The following is a 21989-nucleotide window of genomic DNA, read 5'->3' on the forward strand; positions in this document are numbered from 1 at the left end:
GGAACTACTATTTGTCTCGTCTGCTCAATCCACCTGTCTCTGTATTAACTCTCTGAGGGTTTGAGAACCATTGGCTATCCTCACCTGCTTTAGCTGGCTGGTCAAAGCCTTTCCTAGGGTGTGGCTGCTGTAACATTCTGACGACTTTTAAAGACCCTCCAAGTATCCCTATTTTCCAGGGACGTCCCTAATTTGGAGAAGCCTTCTCGGTTTCTGATTTGATCCCAGAATGCCCCACTTTTCCTTTGGATGTCCCTATTTTCATTGGAGAGATGTTGGAGGGTATGGAGTTATCCAAACCCCTGAGCTGTCTGAAAACAATCCTGTATAGGGAAGTTTGTTTTTTTAAATGTTTAATGTTTGATTATGTTTTTATATATGTTGGAAGCTGCCCAGAGTGGCTGGGACAACCCAGTCAGATGGGTGGGGTATAAAGAGTAAAATTATCATTGTGGAATAGGACGTCCCTATTCTCACTGGAGAAATGTTGGAGGGTCTGCTTTTAGAAGCCACAGGTGACAATTACAAGATATTTGTATTGACAGTAAACACAGAACAAAAGTAATGTATTTAAGCATTTAATGAGCCTTTTTAAATCAAGCTAGGTGAGAGATTATCAAAACAAGTGCTGTAGAACTACTATTTAATACGGTTTACTTGAACCTACAGGGACACAGGTAAGAAACATTTTCATAAACAGAAGGATGCAGTATGTGTGCTTTATAATAAACCAAATTTGTGTTCAACCAAAAGATGAGGATCTCCCATTACTTCACTCTGTGCCGTTCAAAATGTCCTCAAAACCAACGCAGTCACAGTTGCCTTTCCAGATATCCAGGGACAAGTTAGAACTAGGAAGGAATGGAAGACGCTGGACCTGCTTCACTGCTTGGAATTCCATTTGCAGCTTCAGCGGTGCATGCAGCCCCGGAATATTTCTCAGAGAAAGAAAAAATCATCTTATCTTTTTTTAAATTTTTTTATTTATTTCCCGTCAAGCTCAACTCAGGAATTAGAATGGATTCTCCTGGTTTCCTTCTAATCTTAGCAGCTCTCTCTCGAACCTCCTGTTCCACTTCCAACCTGTCAACTACGGGCGGTGGATGAACAGGTTTCATCCGTTCCCCTTCCACACACTCGGATGCTTCTTCTGCTTCATCATCATCTGTATTTTGGCTTGTTTTCTTCTTCTTTTTCTTTCTGATTTTCTGTGCCTTCTTCCGAGATTTCCACTCTTGAAGTTCAGTTTTATATTCTTCCATTTTCTTTCCATACTCTTCAATGTTTTCTTCTATTAACTCAGATATTTCAGCCTGAATTTCTGCTTCACATGTCTTCTCGTCCAACCTTTGATCAACATCTTCCTTCCTCAGGTAGAGCTTCAGGGGTGTGTTAGTGAACTTCTGGAAATCACACAGGGATTTTATTTCTTTCCAAACTTTGATAATGGCCTTAAGCAATGTCCTATCTCTTTCTTGCTCAACATCACAAAGTCGTCTTGTCTGCCTTATTTCAATCTTGTATTCAGTTCTGCTTTGTTTTGCTACTGGATTAAGAATCCCACCTTCGCCAGGATCTGAAATATTCTCCAAGGCATTTCTCAGAGCACGCAGCTTATCTGTAAGAAGTTCCGTAATATTTTTCTGTCTCCTTGATAGGTACTGATCGGACAACTGAGCCAGCTTGGCTGCCAAGACATGCTCACGGCTAAAGCAGGGGTGGTGCGTGAATATTAATCCAGAAATATCGAGATCCAGCTGAAACTGCCCCTGAGGGTCCCCGGATCCGACAATGTACTGATTAGCCAGCCTCATTTTTATGGCCTTTTTATAAAATGTCACCAGCTCTGGTTCTTTACCGTCCTCGACTGGGAATATTGGAGGTCTAGTAAGAGACTGTTTAACTGGATTGGGCAAAGCCCGAATCTGGCCATCATCTCCAAACCACCTTTCCCCCTGTTCCTGCTTGAGAATCCTGTTCTCTACAATATTTTGGTTTGACAGTGACACAGCAGGACGCACTCCTGTGTACAGACCTTCATCCTCAAGGTACCTTGGCTGCATATTTTCTGGTACCTTCAGAGAGGCAGGCACTCTTAGCATACTTGGGATGAACAATATTTCTCTCTCTTTCTGCATGCGAGCAGAGTAGCTTTCATATGCTGCAGGTCTAGTCACTAGGAAGTCCAGGGCTGTGTGTTCTATAAGGAATAGGTCATCATCCTCTTTTTCATGAACAAGATGCTCCTCTTCATCCATTTCATTTTCTTCTTGTTCTTCTCGGGGGCTGAGTGCAGATTCCTGATTTTCCCTCTCCTTGCCATCTAGATTCAACACGCCCTTAGTCTTGTTTTGCATTTCACCCACAACATTCTCTGGTTCAGGACCAAAATTGAAAGTGAAGAAGTTATAGGCTTCTTCAGAAGAAGGATAACTAGCCTGTGATTTTTGCTTGACTTTTCTGACAGAATCATGGAACTTTACTCTTGCTGACACCTTGCATTTATTCTCTTCTGTTGCACTCAGTTCACCTTCATCTGTCTCATTCTCCAAACCAGTTTGTGCTTTCATCTCTCTGAGGCTTTTCAGGGACCGCAGATGAGGACCTGAGGCTTCTTGCAAAAGAGCACTTCCTGCTTTAGACCGTGCAGCTTTCAGTTTCTCTCTCATGGAAAACTCTGCAAAGCTTGTCCCCGAGGTGCATGGAGCTGGAGGCAAGCTGCGTGGTGACCGGTCACTGGTAGCTGCCATAGTGTGTCCCTCTCACTCAGCCTCCTATCTCTTAGGCACTACTTGTCTTCTCTCTGCAGCTTACAAGTCTTTTACACCTCGGGGGGCGGAAGGGGGCCCCTCTTTTCCCTGCCAACGTGCGGCGGAAGCGTCCCCCGGAGACCTCCAAAAATCATCTTATCTTGACTTAACAACAACAAAATTATCCGGTATGTCCAAAGGATGAAGAGGGAAAAGTTCGCTCTTCACATTTGTAAAGCTTCTGTTTATCACATCACAGCTTTCAAATGCTTCAGCAGCTGAAAAATCAGAAACTGGAATACAGTTGTTCATCTGAGATCCAAACGCTCTGGAATTCATCTTTGAATCATCAACCTGTTTTTTTATTAAAAGAAGAAGAAGGGGAGGGAAAGGACAGTGGTCAAGGACAATGCGACTTGTAGTCAAGCAATCCCTGTAGGAAGGCCCCAAGGTCCCAAACCCGCCTTCTCAGTGTATGCCTTTTTTCAGAAATGCACCCACAGCATGAACACTTACGCTCAACTTGTAGGGTGTTCTCCCCCCACCCCCATGCAAATTTCCCCTTCTTCTTACCTGGTCTTTTTGGGGGAGGCTTGGGCAGCAGCCACAGCGGTGCACACAGGAGATCCTGCAAGAAAGAAGGGGTCTTTGAAGCAGGGGAGAACTCAACGCTATGCACTGCTTCTTGGGCTCGAATCCTGGACCAGGTGAGCCCTTGGCCTGATCCTGCAGGCCCTTTCTGGTGTTTTTCCTAAGCCCCCCACCTCCTTCCCCCTGTCCCATTACCTCAGGGGCGAGAGGCCTTTGCCTGGGCTCCAGTCCCTCCAGGAATGCGGCGGTTCCCTGGCTGAACTTTTCCCTCGCTGCAAAGGAAACGGAGACATCAGTGGGTGCCTGGCTCCCAGCCACGCTAGCCCCGGTCTGGGGCAGGAGGGTGGGGGACCTGGGAAGGGGGCATTTCTCCCTACCTGATCTTATCATCTTCACCCACTCGGCCTCCGTACGGGCGTTTCGGATCCGTCCAGGTCCCGGCGGGCCCAGAACAGAAGCAGCAGCCAAAGTCTCCTTTGAAATCACCCGAGAAGCTGTTTTAATGGGGGGGAACTTTGGCTGCTGCTTCTGCGCCAGACCGAGCCGGGATGGAGCCACGCCCGTACGGAGAGCGGGCAGTGGGGAAGAGTCGCGAGGGACGTCAGCCGGGAACCGCCGGGATGTTCTCTGGTTCTTCATTCCCGGAGCCGGCGCTGGAGCCTCATCCCTGGAGGCGTGGCCCTGTGGAGGAAGCAGGACATCCTATGAGAATCCTGTAGTGGAAGCCAAGGACAATCAGATGCCCCACAAGAGCATCTTGGACGAGGTGGCTGTCCAAGAGGGTGAGACAATTCCCAAGGACCCCTTCCTTCCCTCTGCCCTAGTACCTGATGTTCGCCACGTCTCTCCAGGGATTTCGCCAGAACAAAGTACGCATTGGGGAAAGGCTCCCACACTGCAAAGAAAACAGAAACATGAGCAGGCGCCTGGCTCCCAGCCATGCTACCACTAGTCTGGCGCATGAGGGAGGGGGGGCACTCAACTGGCATTTCCACTTACCTGGAGTGGGAGCCTTTCCCCCTTTGTTCTGGCTGGCCTCTCGCCTAAGGAAGAAACAAGCTCAGTTAGTCTGATTGTTTGTTGTTCCAGCTAAATATAGAGATAATAACATGTATCTCTCTTACGATTTGCGAGGGGCCCAGTGATATTTTGACTGTTTAGGGGCCTCCACAGGTTTTAATCTGGAACTGTGGCCAACCAAGGGCGGACTCTGGGCTCTCAAATGTCAACAGCGCCCTGTACACAGAGCCGTAGCTGGGGGGAACTTGCGCCCCTGGCAGAACTGTCCAGATTGCGCCCCCTAGTCACGGACAAATTTGCTCTTCTTTCTGCCTCTCCTGCAACCCTCCACCCTTTCAATTCACCCTCTACTAAAAAACTTTTCTTATGAGGCAATAATCAATATTTTTATTTACAGACATATTCATGCACATATTTCTAGCCGATTTTGCGGGGGGGGGGCACCTGCACCCCTGACAGGGGCTCCCTGCCTGTACAACCCTACAATTTGGCACTCTTCCCTCTTGTTCTTCTGCATTGTTTGGGCCCCGTCTGCCGCGTGGTGCCCAGTGTGAGCGCACCGGCCGGCCACCCTAACACTGCCCCACCCCTGCCACAGAAGTTCACAGCATACCTGCAGATGTTAGTTCCTGATGGGGCACCGCTGGGCTGCTGCTGGGCTGGAGCCTTTGCCCGTACTCCCAAACCACGGCCCTGCGAAGGAAAAAGGACATTTTACTCTCCTGCCATAGGCATCCATTCGAGGGGACAGGGGTCCCGTGGGCCCTCCCCCAAGATTTTCTTCTGGGGCAGATCGCCCTTAATATTTTCTCTCCCCCCCCCCGTCTGCCTTCCCAGCTCTCTCCTGTCCTCAGTCTGCTGCCTCCCCCCCCAGCCACATCCCTCCTTCTCCCGCGTGGCATAGAGCGCTGGGCATGGCCAGCCAGCGGAGGCAGGGGACCTAGGGCACCTGGGAGGGTGAAGGCCGCTCCCTGCAAGGCCCTTTCCACCTGGCCTGGGGGGCGAAGCCCAGACTCTGCAGCCACCCTACTGAAGAGGCTCCTCTTGAGGCCGGAGGAACATCGCTCAGCTATTGTTTTGTTGTTTTAGTATGCTGTAAACTGCTTCACTTTGAGATTTGTATTAAAAATATAAAGCGGTATAGAAATTTTAAAAAGCAATTGGGGTGGGGCAAGGGGCTAGGGCGAGGCGGGCCTTCTCTCCCCCCCCCCCCCGGCCTATTTTTCTCAGGTTGGTGCCACGTGGGGAATGGATTCCCCATGGAATTAACATACCACGATTTCCAGCACAGGCTCCTCCTTTGTGGGGCGCCGGAGCAGCCTTCCTGCCTGAGTACCTGGGAGACAGGAAGGAAAATAAAAACATGCAGCCCTGTCAATATCTCAAAGGAATCCCTTGGAAGACGGTAGACTCTCCTTCCTGGGAGGTTTTTGAGCAGAGGGGGGGATGGCCATCTGCCATGGATGCTTGAGCTGAGATTCCTGCATTGCAGGGGGTTGGACTGGATGACCCTCAGGGTCCCTCTAATCCTATGGGGCTCCAGGTTCTCACCTTGGCGAAACTCACTCATGGCCGTTGTAAAGAGGACAGCAGTACACAACACTCCTTGAAGGCGAGTTTCAATGTTGGGGGGAGGCAGTTGAGAGTTGGTTGAGGGCGGTGGGTTCTAGAAGGTGGGGGGCCAAGGGGCGGCTTCCGATTGGCTGCATCAGCTTCCTGCACTCAATCATAAGCCGTTCGGCTTCCAAAGAACGTTCGCAAGCCTAAACACTCACTCATAATTATTATTTTTGTTGAATTTATATTGCACCTTTTCTCCCGAAGGAAGCCAGAATGACATGGGATGTGGGTCTGTTCTTGGCAGTTTCCTGTAGATATGACACAGCTGAGGCGCAACTGGGAACATTGTGTGAATAAAAACCACCGACTTAAAAGTGCCAAAACTTACCTGCTTCTTTAGATGCGTGTCAGCAATGCAGACAATAGTGGCTAGCTTTCTTATTGTGCTGCTTGTTTGCTAGTTTCTGGCTTCCTCGCGTGTAAATGTGGCGGACACACTTAAAGAACAAATACTGTTACTTCCCTCATGCCTACTTGGACCCATCAACCCTTACATCCGTGCCCGATTTTGCATGCTTAAACAATTCAATAAATAAACTCATTCAACAACAACAACAACAGAACAACAACAACTGTGGGGCTGTGAAAAATTCACTCTGTGTGTTTTGCTCCCTTTTTGTCCGTTATTCCCACTGCAGAAGAAGAAGAGGGTCGGGCTCTTCATCTCCATCCTTTTCCCCACAGAAGCAGCCTTCCTCTTTCCTTTCACTTGGCTGAATCAGACTCTACAGGTTTAATCAGATGTGCATCCAAGGGCCAATTCTGACTATCCGTACTATCTGCACCCCGTTTACCGTACAGCCCTCTAAGGAAGCCTTTCCCACCCACTGTCCTGTTTTCCAAAGAGCGTTCTTGGTAGCGATGGCCTTGGCTCTCCGTCCCAATGAGCCTCTGATAGTATGTCCACCGCTTAGGAGTCCCAACGAAAGCATAGCGGAAGGGGTGCTGCCGCTGCCGCTACGGAGTTCGTGGTAGGGCTTAGGCTCTTCACTCTTCCTTTAGCATCCTAGGATTGTAGATCTGGGAGGGACCACAAGGATAATTCCCCCCCCCCCCTTGTAATGCAGGAATCTTTCAGCCAAAGTGGGGCTCAAACTCACGACCCTGAGATTAAGAGTCATGCTCTACTGGCTAAGCCATGATTGGGGGTCAGTATTTAATCTCGTCCTCTCAGGTAGTGAGGAGCATTGCACCCCTTTGCCCCATTTGGGGGTGCTTTTGGAAGAAGCCGGAGGCCCCCACTGTATACTCTCCCATATTACATGTTTAAGGTTACATGTTATCTTTATGATCCCCAGTTGTAAATCAGAGCTTCCCAATTTTAAACACACTATAGGCGGAATAAGGTCTTGGGGCTTAGTGCCGTATGAAAAGATTTTAACCCTAAGATATTGGAAGTAATATCTTGTGTATATATAATAACTACCCTCTAATAACTGTGCATTTAATAATCCATCATCCCTTTTTTTTCTTTATTAGTATTCTTCTGGAGACTGGAGGGGTTCTGCCTCAGAACATACAGGATGACTCTGTAACAGACCAGAACCAAAATGTAACTGTCTGTACATCATGTTGCCCTGATAAATTCTATTCTCATGTCCGTGATGGTGGGAACTTTGGAACACAGATTGGCTTCATATCAATTAGAGGCTGAGGGTTTATCTTCATATTTATGCAATAATCCGGTAGAAAGTGTTGGGGCAAATTGATTATATTTACTGATACTGAAAACAAAATAATAAATAAATAAAATTCCTTCCAGTAGCACCTTAGAGACCAACTAAGTTTGTTCTTGGTATGAGCTTTCGTGTGCATGCACACTTCTTCACATACTGAGTTGTTCCTGTGGTCAGCTATAGTTCCAAGCTGTCTATATAATAGAGTTACTTATGCTTTATTTTTATGCTTTATTTTTGTATTTTATGTTGTAATTATGCATTGAAAATAAAATTAAAAAGAAAGAAACCATAGGCTGTGTACCCACCATACCTTTGGGGCTCATCCCCACTTCCCCTTGGGTCATGTGCCCAGCAAGCTCAGGTGTGTTAACAGATTTGCTCTTTGCTAGACCGGCCGGCCTGGTTTCCAAAAGTCAGCCCAGGGATTCCTTGTCTGGCACAGTTCTGCAGCTTCTCCTTTCGTTGATATCCCAATTAATCACAATTTTTACCATTGATCAATTTCTAGCGTTTAGTGGGTGGGGGTCTATAACAGTATTTTTCCTGCACATATTTTAATGCCTCTATTGTTGTGAACCGATGCATGATTCTAAAGTAAGTAAAGCTTATTTTTAAAGTTCCCAGGTTGGTGCCTGATTCTTTTTTAAGTGGGACAAGGGGGGGGGAGGCAGATAGCTTCGTTGCTGGACTTGCTCAAAACAAGGTTTTGCAGCCTAATTCCTATCCTTTTAAGTTTGCTGCCAAGGATGGGATTTTAAAATTGTGTTTTTTAAGAACCAGGGGACAACCCTACTTCAGCTATACAGGACCCACACTTTGAATTTTGATCGCAAACGTACTGGGAGCCACGGTAGATCCTTTAGGACCGCTGTTCTATGGTCCTGGCGGCATTCCAGCACCTTAATTTATTTTTATTTTATTTTATTGCCGCACTTTGCACTGCTTTCCCCCTGCTGGCTGGGAAAAGAGTCTCCCCATCTGTCAAAGCAACTAAGATGGCTCTCTGCTGCGTGCCCAGGGAAGGGCCACCCTTGCCTGCTGCAGAGGACACCTCGTGTGTAAAGAGAGGGATGCTGATTGGGAAGCAGTGCAGGAGGAAGCGGGCAACTTCTGGGATGCTGATTCCTGGACGTCCTTGCAGCTGTGTGGATGCAGGAATGGGTGGGCTATCATGCAGACTTAAGATGAGTATCATTTTATGGAATTCAATGTGTAATACAATACTATAAAATACAATATATAAGAAACAAAGGTAGCAATTTGGGCACCATTTGGGAGGAAATGGTTGTTTCCAACCCTGAAATAGATCCCAAGTTTGCGGGGACTCTTCGCTGGAGCTTCCCGCGCGCAGGACAAGGTCAACAGCACACAGGATACCAGTTGCTGGGGGATCTGCGGCCAGCGCCTCACGTGCGTCCTTGCACGGGCACCGGCCAAGCCTGCGGACGGGACGGCCGGTAATTCCGGAGCCCAGCTCACACCGCGCCGTGAAGAAAGTTGTCCGCCAGGCTGAATCTGAAGGATGCGTGAGTCGTTTGGATGAATAAGTGCCTCGTAGATGTATCTGCAAGCACTTGCGACCTCCTAAGTTGTTCCCAAAAGTAAAGTACTCAAATAAAGGGCGGCCAAAACTGCGGCCAAATAAAATGCTAATAAACGGTAAAAAATCAAACCTAAATGAAATGAAGACAGACAACCATGGTTTCTTTGGATGGCTTTGGGTGACCCGCGTGGGCTGTTTCTTCTCTCTGTACCTTGCCACGCAACTTTCTCTCTGGGCTTGTCCGCTCTAAGACCATCTAAGCTAGCTAACCCTTTACCGAAATATCTTCCGCGATCTAACCCTCTCTCCCTCCTGCGCGTTCTTCTAACCTGCCTAACCTGCGTTCTAAGCTGCACGTTCTTTTACTCCGACTAGCTGCCCAACACGGGGAGCCGCAGCCTTTTATTGACAACGAACAGACAACGTCATGATCAATACTTTTACCAATCAGAACACTGTTGCTGCCCTTGAAAAGGGCGGGAAGCAGATTAACTGACCATTAACAAGTTTAAACCTTGGAGCCAAAAAGTCTTAGCGGAGGGATCTCAGTGGCAAGACGCCCACTGGATCCTACTTTCACTTTCGCTTTAACTCGGAAGTATACATTAAATAGTGCACATAATTGACATTTAAACAGGTACAAACGATCGCAGGTGCAAACGCACCCACGGAGTGTATTCCCACACAAGTTCAATGGGGTTTACTCCCAAGTAAAACGTGCGTGGATTGAACCTCAGATTGCTCCATCTACCTCAGAGTGGCTGGGACAACTTCAAAGGCTAATACAATGTGTGTGTGTGTGTGTGTGTCAATACTGCTGCCCTGAGACCAGAGCAATTGCCGGTCAGTGTAGGCATACAGTAAATAAATCTATCTATCTATCTATCTATCTATCTATCTATCTATCTATCTATCTATCTACACACATACACACACACACATACACACACACACAAACACACACACATATATATATACATACATATATATATTCCGCCCACCTGACTGGGTTGCCCCAGCCACTCTGAGGTAGACGGAGCAATCTAAGGTCTAAATCCCCTTCCTGTGTTTCTGTTTCCGAGGAGCTATAGCTCAGTGGCAGAGCGTCCTCTGGGCACCCAGAAGGGCTTGGATTCAACTCCCTGCTTGGCTTCAGGTGTGGGGATGAGAAGGCCCAGCTTGCAGGTTCAATCCCCATCCGGGACAGCTGCATCTTTCTGCATTGCAGGGGGTGGACTAGATGATCCTCGAAGTCCCTTCCAACTCCACAGTTCTTTGATTCTAAGGATGCTAGAAGCATTGGCACTCCCGCTGTGCTCACCTGGGGATGCTGAGGACTGACCTTGTGGCCTTCCACAGGTGCTGAGCTATGGCCTAGAAAGGCCCCTGGGTGGGTCCATCCTTGGTATATCTAGGCAAAGGCTGGGAGCACCTGCTACCTGCCACCCTTTGGAGAACCATGGCCAGGCAGTTGGCAGCTGGGATGAGGAACTCGAGGCCCACAACCTGATTCTACGCATCCAGGGATGGCACACAGAGAGAGGCAGAGACTGTCTCTTGTCGGGAGGGGACTCTGCAGTCTTGCAGCGCAGCAAACACGGCCCACTTTGGCTGGACCATATTTACCCGTTAGGACTAGAAATTTGTCTTTTAAAATCTTTCCTTCCTCTTACCTATTCTTTTCACGAGAGGGGCTTTGGCAGCAGCAGCCGTTTTCTCGAGATTCTTTTAAATCCTATTCCTCCACTTAAAAAAGAAGAAAAAGAACCTTGGCAGTTTTATCAAACTGTGTTTTAAGCAGCATTTGTGGTACAGTATTACCATAATGTCAAGAGTGTGTGTGTACTTAGGGGGAAGCCTCGTAACCCTGATTTATTGTGAAGGTGACGGTTCCTGCGTTTCGGGGGAACTGAAGCCATAGGGGAGAGGCATGCCTTATGCCACTGCCTCATAGGGAACCTAACTACTATGTTCCTCCTTTAAATGTGGCTCCGTGACAGAGCATCTCCCTTGCAGACAGAAGTCCCAGATTCAATCCTTATTTGCAGTGAGTTAGGTGCGCTGTGGGTTAAACCGCAGAGCCTAGGGCTTGCTGATCAGAAGGTCAGCAGTTTGAATCCCCACGACGGGGTGAGGTCTTGCTGCTCGGTCCCTGCTCCTAGCAGTTCGAAAACACACAGTGCAAGTAGATAAATAGGTACCGCTCCAGCGGGAAGGTAAACGGCATTTCCGCGCGCTGCTCTGGTTTTGCCAGAAGTGGCTTAGTCATGCTGGCCACATGACCCGGAAGCTGTACGCCGGCTCCCTCGGCCAGTAAAGTGAGATGAGCACTGCAACCCCAGAGTCGTCCGCGACTGGACCTAACGGTCAGGGGTCCCTTTACCTTTACCTTTAGGTGCAGCCATGGCAGATACCTGTATCTCCACCAGCTGGCATTCTGCATTCTGCGCCACCTTTTTAGTTGTTTTCTCGCTGCATCATCTATCCATCTTGACATCCAAGTAACATCAACAGCTAGAAGCCAAGTCCAGGAGAGCAGGCAGGCGAAGAGAGATCAGGGATTCGGAAAGAAGAGGGACCTCAAGCAGTTGTGGAAGTTGTGCTGGGACCCATTGGGTTGCGTCCCGAGTCTGGATAATGTATTCTTGTTGAAGAGGATACCTGGATTATAAGTATGCCAAAAGAACGCTCATGACCTGACGTGTTATTATCAAGCTGCGTACTTGCTGGACACCGAGCTGCTTTCAAAACATCGCTGAGTTGAGTAGCACAGCATCTTGGATCAGGGAGTCGAAATCTCAGAAGCGTCAGTTCGGAAAGCTGAATTCAAGGGACGCAATGGCTGAAACCAGCTCTGGCCACGTGGGGGCAGCAAAATGCAGTTTTTTGAAAGCATCTGCATTCCATCCTATGGTGTATTGTGACTAACTAAATGAATACTTGTCATTTGGAAACTATAGAAGGGGCAAGAAGCAGGTTTGAATTTGTGTTGGGGATCTATCAATACCAGCCTTGGATTATATTAAATAAAAATTTTACCTGGACGTGTGCCAAGCTCCATTTTCAGCATTACCAGAACAATCATCCTGGATAGCTCAGTCAGTAGAGCATGAGACTCCTTAATCTCAGGGTTGTGGGTTCAAGCCCCATGTTGGGCAAAATGATTCCTGCCTTGCTGGCGGTTGGACTAGATGTCCTCAAGATCGCTTCCAACTCCAAAATTCTGTGATTTATTCTGTGTCCATATGCTCTGAGACTAAAGGTTTAGCTGTACCCCCAGACACTTTTCAAGAATTCTTTCTTCTTATTTGGGTTTAATTTGGAAAGTTTCCTTGCTTTGGTGAGATGAGCTGATCTCTCCCTCTAGTGCCACAGGCTCATTCCCCAAATTGCGACACCCCAAACTCTTCACAGCTTGCGTTGCTCTGGCAGGGAGCTTGGGTTGGTTTTTGTTTTTGTTTTGCATTATTAAAAAATATAATTATTCATTGTTTTTGAAAGCTGACATGTGAAGTCATCAAGCACAAGGAAAGAAAGATTAAACAGCAAATACCTGGGTAATATATGGCAAAGAACAAGAACATTCAATCTAAAATGTCCTTTTTCTATAAACTTTTTAATATCTACAGTTCCACATGAAACAATAATTGCCCTGAATAGAGATGTATTTCCCGATATATATATATATATTAAAAATACCCAATTACAAGACATTTGTGCTGACAGTAAACACAGAACAAAAGTAATGTATTGAAGCATTTAATGTGCCTTTTTAAATCAGGGTACAGTAGATGAGATATTGTCTGTATCAAAACAAGCGCTGTATAACTACCGTTTAATGGATAAAATGGATAAAAGCCCACCATCCGAATAATGACTATTAACAGTGCAGGTATGAAAAAAATGGTTTCAATTTAAAAATTTCAATTCAATTTAAAATATAAAGCAAAAATACAAAGCAAACTATGGCAAGTTCTTAAAGAAATGGGAGTGCCAGATCACCTCATCTGTCTCCTGAGAAATCTCTATGTGGGACAAGAAGCTACAGTTAGAACTGGATATGGAAAAACTGATTGGTTCAAAATTGGGAAAGGAATTTAATTTATATGCAGAATTCATCCTGCGAAAGGCTGGACTGGGTGAATCCCAAGCCGCAATTAAGATTGCCGGAAGAAATATCAACAGCCTCAGATATCCTGATGACACAACCTTGATGGCAGAAAGTGAGGAGGAATTAAAGAACCTTTTAATGAGGGTGAAAGAGGAGAGCTCAAAATATGGTCTAAAGCTCAACATTTCTCAGGAGATGGATGAGGTGGTCAGGCACTCCCGTTTCTTTAAGAACTTGCCATAGTTTGCTGTGGTCAACACAGTCAAAAGCTTTTGCGTAGTCAATGAAGCAGAAGTAAATGTTTTTCTGGAAATCTCTAGCTTTCTCCATATTCCAGAGCATGTTTGCAATTTGATCTCTGGTTCCTCTGCCCCTCTTCGAAATCCAGCTTGCACTTCTGGGAGTTCTCGGTCCACATATTGATTAATTACTTAATTACTAAGAGTGAAATTAAGAAAGACACAGCATCATTCTAAATAAAGGCTTTATTGCCAAAAAATGCAGGAAATGGGTGTGTGTTTGCATGCATGTGGGTGGCACTCGAATGCTGCTCTTTCACGGTGCCACTCCTGAGATTCCTTCCAGATGGGTGGTGAAGCCGCCCAGGTTCTCACCGCAGCACGCCCATTGCCTCAGGCAGCCCAAATCCCGGCTCAGCCGTTGCAGGTCCTTACGGAACAAGAAGTCTGGCTAAGCCCCCTCGTTGTCCATTGCCCACCGCACGTGTTTGGCTGAAAAGCAGGAGAAAAAGGAAAATGGTCAAGGATAAATCCACTCAACTTGCAGGGTGTTCTCCCCGCCCCATGCAAAGGTTCCCTTCCTCTTACCTTTTCTTTTGGGGGGCGGTTTCGGCAGCGGGGGCGGCAGCGGCATCAGCGACAGCAGGAGTGCAGGCCGCGTGAACGTCTGCAAGAAAGAAGGGATCTTTGAAGCAGGGGAGAACTCGAGGCTAAGGGCTGCTTCCCCCTGTCCCATTATCTCCTTCCCCCTCCTTCCCCCTGTCCCATTACCTCAGAAGCAGGTATCCTCCGCCTGGGCTCCAGTCCCTCCCGGGATGCGGCGGCTCCCAGGCTGAGTCCCTCCCTCGCTGCAAAACAAAGAGAGACTTCAGCAGGCGCCTGGCTCCCAGCCACGCTAGCCCCAGTCTGGGGCAGGAGGGTGGGGGACCTGGGAAGGGGGCATTTCCTCCTACCTGATCTTAAACGATGTCCCCACTTCGCCTCCTCCTCTGTACGGGCGTCTTGGCTCCGTCCCGGCCGGCCCAGCACAGAAGCAGCAGCCAAAGTTTCCTCCCTCTCTAAAATAACCTGAGATGTTCTTCGAAGGATTGGAGGAAACTTTGGCTGCTGCTTCTGCGCCAAACAGGGCCGGGCAGGAGCCTCGGCCGTACAGAGGAGGGGCAGTGGGGAAGTGGCGCGAGGGATCTCAGCCGGGAACCGCCGGGATGTTCTCTTCCTCCCGGGAGCAGGAGCTGGAGCCTCAAACCTGGAGAAATAAGGAGAAATATGGGCCCTTTCAACAACGGATCACCATAAATCTTCATTTTGCATAATAAAATTGGAGATTATTAATATTGCTGATTGGTAAAATCAAAGACGTATCCCAGCATACCTGCAGATTTGGGGCTTCCCCCTTGCACCGCTGGGCTGCTGGGCCTTCAATCCCTGACCCTAGGAGAGACGAAGGACATTGTATTTTCCTGGCATAAGCATCCACTCTAGGGCACCGGCCTCCCCAATTATTTTATTCTGGGGCACACAGCCCCTTCAGTATTCCCTCCCCCCTGTCTGCCTTCCCAGCTCCCTCCCGCCCTCATTCTGCTGCCCCCACCCCCAGCCACATCCCTCCTTCTCCTGCATGGCACACAGCAACCCAGAAGCAGAGCAGGGAAGGAGAGCCAGCGGAGGCAGGGGGGGGGACATAGGGCCCCTGACGGAGCAGCCCCTAAAACAGTGTGGGGACACCCTGAGCGCTGGCGAGGGTGCCTGGCCAGCTGACCCAGGGGAAGAAGGAGGCAGAACAACGACCCCTGCCATGCTGCCCATGCCCACGTCACCACTGGCTGCCAACGCTCACTGCGCCTGCCTGGGCACACAAGGGCCCGACCCCTGGCTTGGAAGGGGGGGGGGAGAGGGGCTGGGGTGGGAAGGGCCTGCTCCACCCCCCACCCCCCGGCCTATTTGGCACATGTGAGGAACGGATTCCCCATGTAATTAACGTACCACTACTTCCAGTTTAACTTCCACTGTTTGATAACAGCGCCGAAACCTTCCTTTCTGAGGACCTGGGAGACAGAAAGGAAAATAAAAACAGAGGAAGTTACCAACCAGTTATTCACAACAGAAAATATCATCTGGGGAGCACAGCTGAGGACCTGCCAAGCTATCAACAGCTGTGGACAAGGCAAGCCAGGGAGCCAAGCCACATGCATCAGTGACAGGTGATGCTAATAATAATAATAATAATAATAATAATAATAATAATAATAATGTATGACTCTAATCTCCTCTGAGCCTCCTACCTTCAAAATCCATTTTTTTCTTTTTCTCTTACAACACTCTCAACCATCATCTGACAGGCATCCCTCTTGCAGGGCAATATAAGGCTTGCTTGCAAAGCGGCACTTTGTGACATCAGCTGGCAAACAGGGGCCAAGCTGCTGAGTTGCCAGGCAGCCGAATTAAGAAAAATAAAATCAGGGGGGTCAAAGTGTGCTGGGATGAGGCCACAGTGGGTCAGGCCAGAAGGTGCTGTTGGGGTGTGTGGTTGTGCCTCCCCTTGTTCTGCATCTTGCTCCCCTGCCCGTTCCTTTAGCTGCTTGATGGAATCATAGCATGGTAGAGTTGGAAGGGATCCCAAGGGTCATCTAGTCCAACCCCCAGCAATGCCAGGATCCTGCCCACTGCCAGCTCTGGCTGGGCTCCAAACTCCGACCATCACCTTACCAGCCAGATGCACTGACCCCTTGCAATTCTGCATGGGGTGGAGAAAGGGGAGAGAGAAGCGTTTTGCCCTCTGTCCTTCAGGACATGGATATGAGAGCCACGCCATGCAGCCCTGTCAATATCTCAAGCGCCATCACAGAGAGAAGGGAGGAAGCTTGTTTTCTCCTGCTCCAGAAGCTCTCAGGACCTGAAGTCGTGGCTTCAAGCGACAAGAAAGGAAATTCCGATAATTGGAGGTTTTTGAGCAGAGGTGGGAGGGCCGCCTGCCATGGATGCTTTAGCTGAGATTCCTGCATTGCAGGGGGTTGGACTAGATGACCCCTGGGATCTCCCCCAACTCTACAATTCTATGATTCCATAATTTAAAGTGCATCCAATGAGCATTTAAAGCACACAACGTCCCCCAAATGATCCTGGGCATTGTAGCTTCCCTTTCCCAGACCTACAATTCCCAGAACCCCTGACAAACTACAATTCCCAGAATCGTTTGGGGGAAGACACCCTGCCTTTTAGAACAGGGAAAAGAACCTGCAGCTCACTTTCCCCAATTTCGTAGGAAGCAAGAGCAGGAAGCTTATGTGCTTCTAACAGGATGACTTCACAGAGCAGGATGTATGAAATATTGCTGCAAAAGTTGGGTGTCTCCCCTCTCTCTGCCAATCGGAGGCAAGAGCCCAAGGGGTTCCAGGATCTCACCTCTGGAGAAATGAGACATGGCAGAGACTATTGTAGTTTTAGGAAAGAGTACAGCAGGGCCCTTTCAAGAGGGAATTGCCCCCCACAGCAGGGCAGCCAGCCTTCCCAAGTTGGAGTCCAGACTCTCCTCCTCCTCCTCCTCCTCCTCCTCCTCCTCCTCCTCCTCCTCCTTCCCGGTACCCCTTGCCCAAAGCCTCTCTTTTCCTGCCACCTAAGCACCCACTTATCCCGGCCCCCTTCCAGATCCCCCATCTCTGTTCACCCCACTGGGCTAGGGAGAAGGACTTCTCTTGCATTTCCAGTTAGTCTCTCAGGGGCCTTGAATAGTTTCTTAACGGCCCTTGCAACTTGCGTTTCTCCCTTGAAAACCCAAATAATCCCAAATCCTACCATTTATCAATTTCCAGGGTTTAGTGGGTATCCCCCCTAAATCTATATTTTAAAACATGTGCAATAGGATAATTGAGATGAGGATATAAGAATTCCCAAGGGAATGTCAAGCAGGGAGGGAGGGGGAGAGGGAGAGTGGAATTCTGGAGGAGGCTTGGAAAGGGAGTTTGAATGTTGGGGGGGGGAGGCAGTTGAGAGTCGGTTGAGAGCGGTGGTTTCTGGAAGGGGGCACTTGGTGGGGGACCTGAAGCTGCGCAGCTCAGCTATTCAGATTAGGATCAGTAGTCCAGTCGCCATCGCCCGGGGAATGTGGCCGTTCCATGACGAGAGAAGAGGGGCTCTGCCAGCTGCCCAGGAACAGAATTCCCTCGGTTTAGGGGGGCCATGGAGCCAGGGCTTGGCTGGTGCTGCTAAGGCCCAGATGCCTCACACCACCCCCTCCTATTACCTGGAAAGCTGCTTTGCACACCTGGGCTACACCTGATTATCGTCTTCCCAAGCAACTTAAAAATGTGATGCTGGTGGTCAACGAAATAGGTTTAAAGACTCTCTCAAGGCAAATCTGAACGAAATGTAGTATAAACAATTGGGAAAGGCTGCCCTGCGAGAACTGCAACTGGAGAACAGCCTTTACCGAAGGTGTCATGGACTTTGAAGATGCTCGAAATGAGGATAAAAGGAAGAAACGAGCTAAGAGGAAGGCACATTCGGCAAATCCTCACAGTGAAGGACTCCCGCCTGGAAACCGCCAGGAAACTGTGGAAGGACGTTTGGACCCAGAATTGGCCTTCCAGTGTTCTCCCAGCCCCTTGCAAATCTTTCCTTCCTCTTACCTGTTCTATTTCGTTGGTGGTTTTAGCAGCAGCCACTGCGGTGCACAAGCGAGATCCTGCAAGAAAGAAGGAAACTTTGAGGCAGGGGAGAACTGGATGCTACGTGCTCCTTCGAGGGAAGAATCCCTGAACACGTGAATGGTCTGCCACAGACCAAACGCCAGGGACAGTGCTTCAGAAAAGTCATTGTAGGAGAACCCAGGTGGGCAGAGAGCTCTTGGGATTGAATCCTGTTTGTGGCTTTCCCACTGGGAGAAGAGACTGGACCAGACAGTCCCTTGGCCTGATCCTGCAGGCCCTTCTTGTGTGTTTCCCAAGGCCCCCCACCTTCCCCCTGCAAAGGAAACGGAGACATCAGCAGGAACCTGGGTCCCAGTCATGCTAGCCCCAGTCTGGGGCAGAAGGCCGGGGGACCTGGGAAGGGGGCAGTTCTCCCTACCTGATCTTATTATCTTCTCCCACTTGGCCTCCATAAGGGCGTCTCGGTTCCGTCCAGGTCTCGGCTGGCCTAGCAGAAAAGCAGCAGCCAAAGTCTCTGAAATAACCCGAGAAGCTGTTTTAATGGGAGGAAACCTTGGTTGCTGCTTCTGCGCGAAACTGGGCCGGGAAGGAGCCATGGCCGTACAGAGAAGGGGCAGTGGGGAAGCGTCGCGAGGGATCTCAGCCGGGAACCGCCGGGATGTTGTCTGGTTCTTCATTCTGGGAGCCGGCGCTGGAGCCTCATCCCTGGAGGCATGGCCATGTGGCGGAAGCAGGGCATCTTATGAGAAGGGGCTGGGACGGACTCAAAACTACTGCCCCATTTTTGATCGGTTTTTGGGGCCAAGAACAAAAAGCTAAATGCATGCAAGTTAGATGCACCAAAGTTCCAGGCTTTCTCTAATCGTCAAGGAATGATGGACACATGCCATTGCCAACCGGGGGGAAGTTTGTGAACAAGATCACGTTGCATCTTGGATGAGGGGGCTTTCAAAGAGGGTGAGACAATTGCATGGTGCAGAGGGTTATGCAAGGCAACCCAGTTGGAGGGAGTAATGCTTCTGAAAAGCACTTCCTAGAAGCCACAGGTGGAGAGAGTGTTCCTATCACCCCCCCATAAGACGTTTCACAAGGACCCCTTCCGTCCTCCTTTCTGTCCCAGTATCTGAGAGTCACTACGTCGCTCTAGGGATTTTGCCAGAACGAAATAAACGGTGGGGAAAGGCTCCCTCCCTGCAGAGAAAACAGAAACATGAGCAGGCGCCTGGATCTCACCCAGCCATGCTAGCACTAGTCTGGCGCATGAGGGAGGGGGGAAATGGGAAGGAAGCGTTCTTATAATATGGGGCACTCAATTGGCATTTCCACTTACTTGGAGTGGGAGCCTTAACCCCTTTGTTCTGGCCGGCCTCTCGCCTAAGGAAGAAACAAGCTCAGTTAGTCTGATTGGTTGGAGGAGTTCCAGATAAATCAATAGATAATAACATGTATCTATTTTATTCTAAAGTTCATTATGATAACTAAGACCACCAGTTGAGCTTGGCTAGAATCTCAGGAAGGACATTTTCCTCCTCCTGTCCCAGTACCTCTGCAGGTTGGTTAGTTTCGCTGCACCGCTGGGCTGCTCCTTGGCTGGTGGAGTCTTTCCCAAACCATGGCCCTGCGAAGGAAGAAGGACATTGCCTTCTTTTACATATCCATGCACAGCAGGGGACAGGGGTCCCATGGGCCGTCCCCAATAATGTTCTGGGCCACAGCCCCCTCAATATTTTCTCTTCCCCCCCCTCCTGTCTGCCTTCCCAGTTCCTCCCTCTGCTGCCTCCCCCCAGTTATATCCCTCCTTCTCCCGCATGGCAAAGAGCAGACAGGCCTCCGCAGGTTTTAATCTGGGACTGTGCCCAACCAAGGGCCAACTTGGTTTATTACAGCGGAGAGCCCTGCCTGTACAACCCTACAATTTGGCACCCCTCCCTCTTGTTCTTCCGCATTGTTTGGGCCCCCTCTGCCAGTGTGAGCGCACCGGCCGTGCCACCCTAACACTGCCCCACCCCTGCCACAGAAGGTCACAGCATACCTGCAGATGTTAGTTTTTGACGTGGCACCGCTGGGCTGCTGCTTGGCCGGAGACTTCACCTGTGCTCCCAAACCACGGCCCTGCGAAGGAAGAAGGACATTTTACTCTCCTGCCATAGGCATCCACTCCCCAAAAATTTTCTTCTGGAGCAGATATATTCTCTCCGTCTGCCTTCCCAGCTGTAAACCGCTTTGAGATTTGTATTAAAAATAGAAATTAAAATAAAAAAGCAGTTGGGGCGGGGCGATGGGCTGGGGTGAGACGGGCCTTCTCCTCCCCCCCCCCCCGGCCTATTTTTCTCAGGTTGGCGCCACGTGGGGAATGGATTCCCCATGGAATTGACATACCACGATTTCCAGCGCAGGCTCCTCCTTTCTGGGGCGCCGGAGTAGCCTTCCTGCCTGAGGACCTGGGAGACAGGAAGGAAAATAAAACCATGCAGCCCTGTCAATATCTCAAAGGAATCCCTTGGAAGATGTTAGACTCTCCTTCCTGGAAGGTTTTTCAGCAGAGGGGGGATGGCCATCTGCCATGGATTCTTGAGCTGAGATTCCTGCATTGCAGGGGGTTGGACTGGATGACCCTCAGGGTCCCTCTAATCCTATGGGGCTCCAGGTTCTCACCTTTGCGCAACTCACTCATGGCCGTTGTAAAGAGGACAGCACCTTTGAAGGCTCCTTTGAAGGCGAGTTTCAATGTTGGGGGGAGGCAGTTGAGAGTTTGTTGAGGGCGGTGGGTTTCGCTGCACCGCTGAGCTGCTCCTTGGCTGGTGGAGTCTTTCCCAAACCATGGCCCTGCGAAGGAAGAAGGACATTGCCTTCTTTTACATATCCATGCACAGCAGGGGACAGGGGTCCCATGGGCCGTCCCCAATAATGTTCTGGGCCACAGCCCCCTCAATATTTTCTCTTCCCCCCCCTCCTGTCTGCCTTCCCAGTTCCTTCCTCTGCTGCCTCCCCCCAGTTATATCCCTCCTTCTCCCGCATGGCAAAGAGCAGACAGGCCTCCGCAGGTTTTAATCTGGGACTGTGCCCAACCATGCAGCCCTGTCAATATCTCAAAGGAATCCCTTGGAAGACGGTAGACTCTCCTTCCTGGGAGGCTTTTCAGCAGAGGGGGGATGGCCATCTGCCATGGATGCTTGAGCTGAGATTCCTGCATTGCAGGGGGTTGGACTGGATGACCCTCAGGGTCCCTCTAATCCTATGGGGCTCCAGGTTCTCACCTTTGCGAAACTCACTCATATCTGCGTCTGTTGTAGAGAGTACAGCAGTACACGACGGTCCTTTGAAAGCGAGTTTGAATATTGGGGGGAGGCAATTGAAGGGTGGTGGGTTCTAGAAGGGGAGGGCAAGGGGCAGCTTCCGATTGGCTGCATCAGCTTCCTGCACTCAATCATAAGCCGTGTCGGACGTTCGGCTTCCAAAGAACGTTCGCAAGCCTAAACACTCACTCATAATTATTATTTTTGTTGAATTTATATTGCACCTTTTCTCCCGAAGGAAGCCAGAATGACATGGGATGTGGGTCTGTTCTTGGCAGTTTCCCGTAGATATGACACAGCTGAGGCGCATCTGGGAACATTGTGTGAATAAAAACCACCGACGGACACACTTAAAGAACAAATACTGTTGCTTCCCTCATGCCTACTTGGACCCATCAACCCTTACATCCGTGCCCGATTTTGTATGCTTAAACAATTCAATAAATAAACTCATTCAACAGCAACAACAACTGTGGGGCTGTGAAAAATTCACT

The 21989-nt window shown here is 49.3% G+C and overlaps 1 protein-coding gene and 1 pseudogene across 1 annotated transcript; both read right to left on the reverse strand.

Moving 5' to 3' along the window:
* Positions 1 to 649: 649 nt before the first annotated feature.
* On the reverse strand, positions 650 to 3089 carry LOC117058312 (annotated as a pseudogene).
* Positions 981 to 2820, reverse strand: LOC117058780 (coiled-coil and C2 domain-containing protein 2A-like). The gene has a single exon (XM_033170148.1). The coding sequence runs from the start codon at positions 2748 to 2750 to the stop codon at positions 981 to 983; it is 1770 nt and encodes a 589-aa protein (XP_033026039.1). The 5' UTR covers positions 2751 to 2820.
* Positions 3090 to 21989: the final 18900 nt, after the last annotated feature.

This window comes from Lacerta agilis, chromosome 14, assembly GCF_009819535.1.
Source record: "Lacerta agilis isolate rLacAgi1 chromosome 14, rLacAgi1.pri, whole genome shotgun sequence".
In the NCBI taxonomy this organism is placed as follows: Eukaryota; Metazoa; Chordata; class Lepidosauria; order Squamata; family Lacertidae; genus Lacerta; species Lacerta agilis.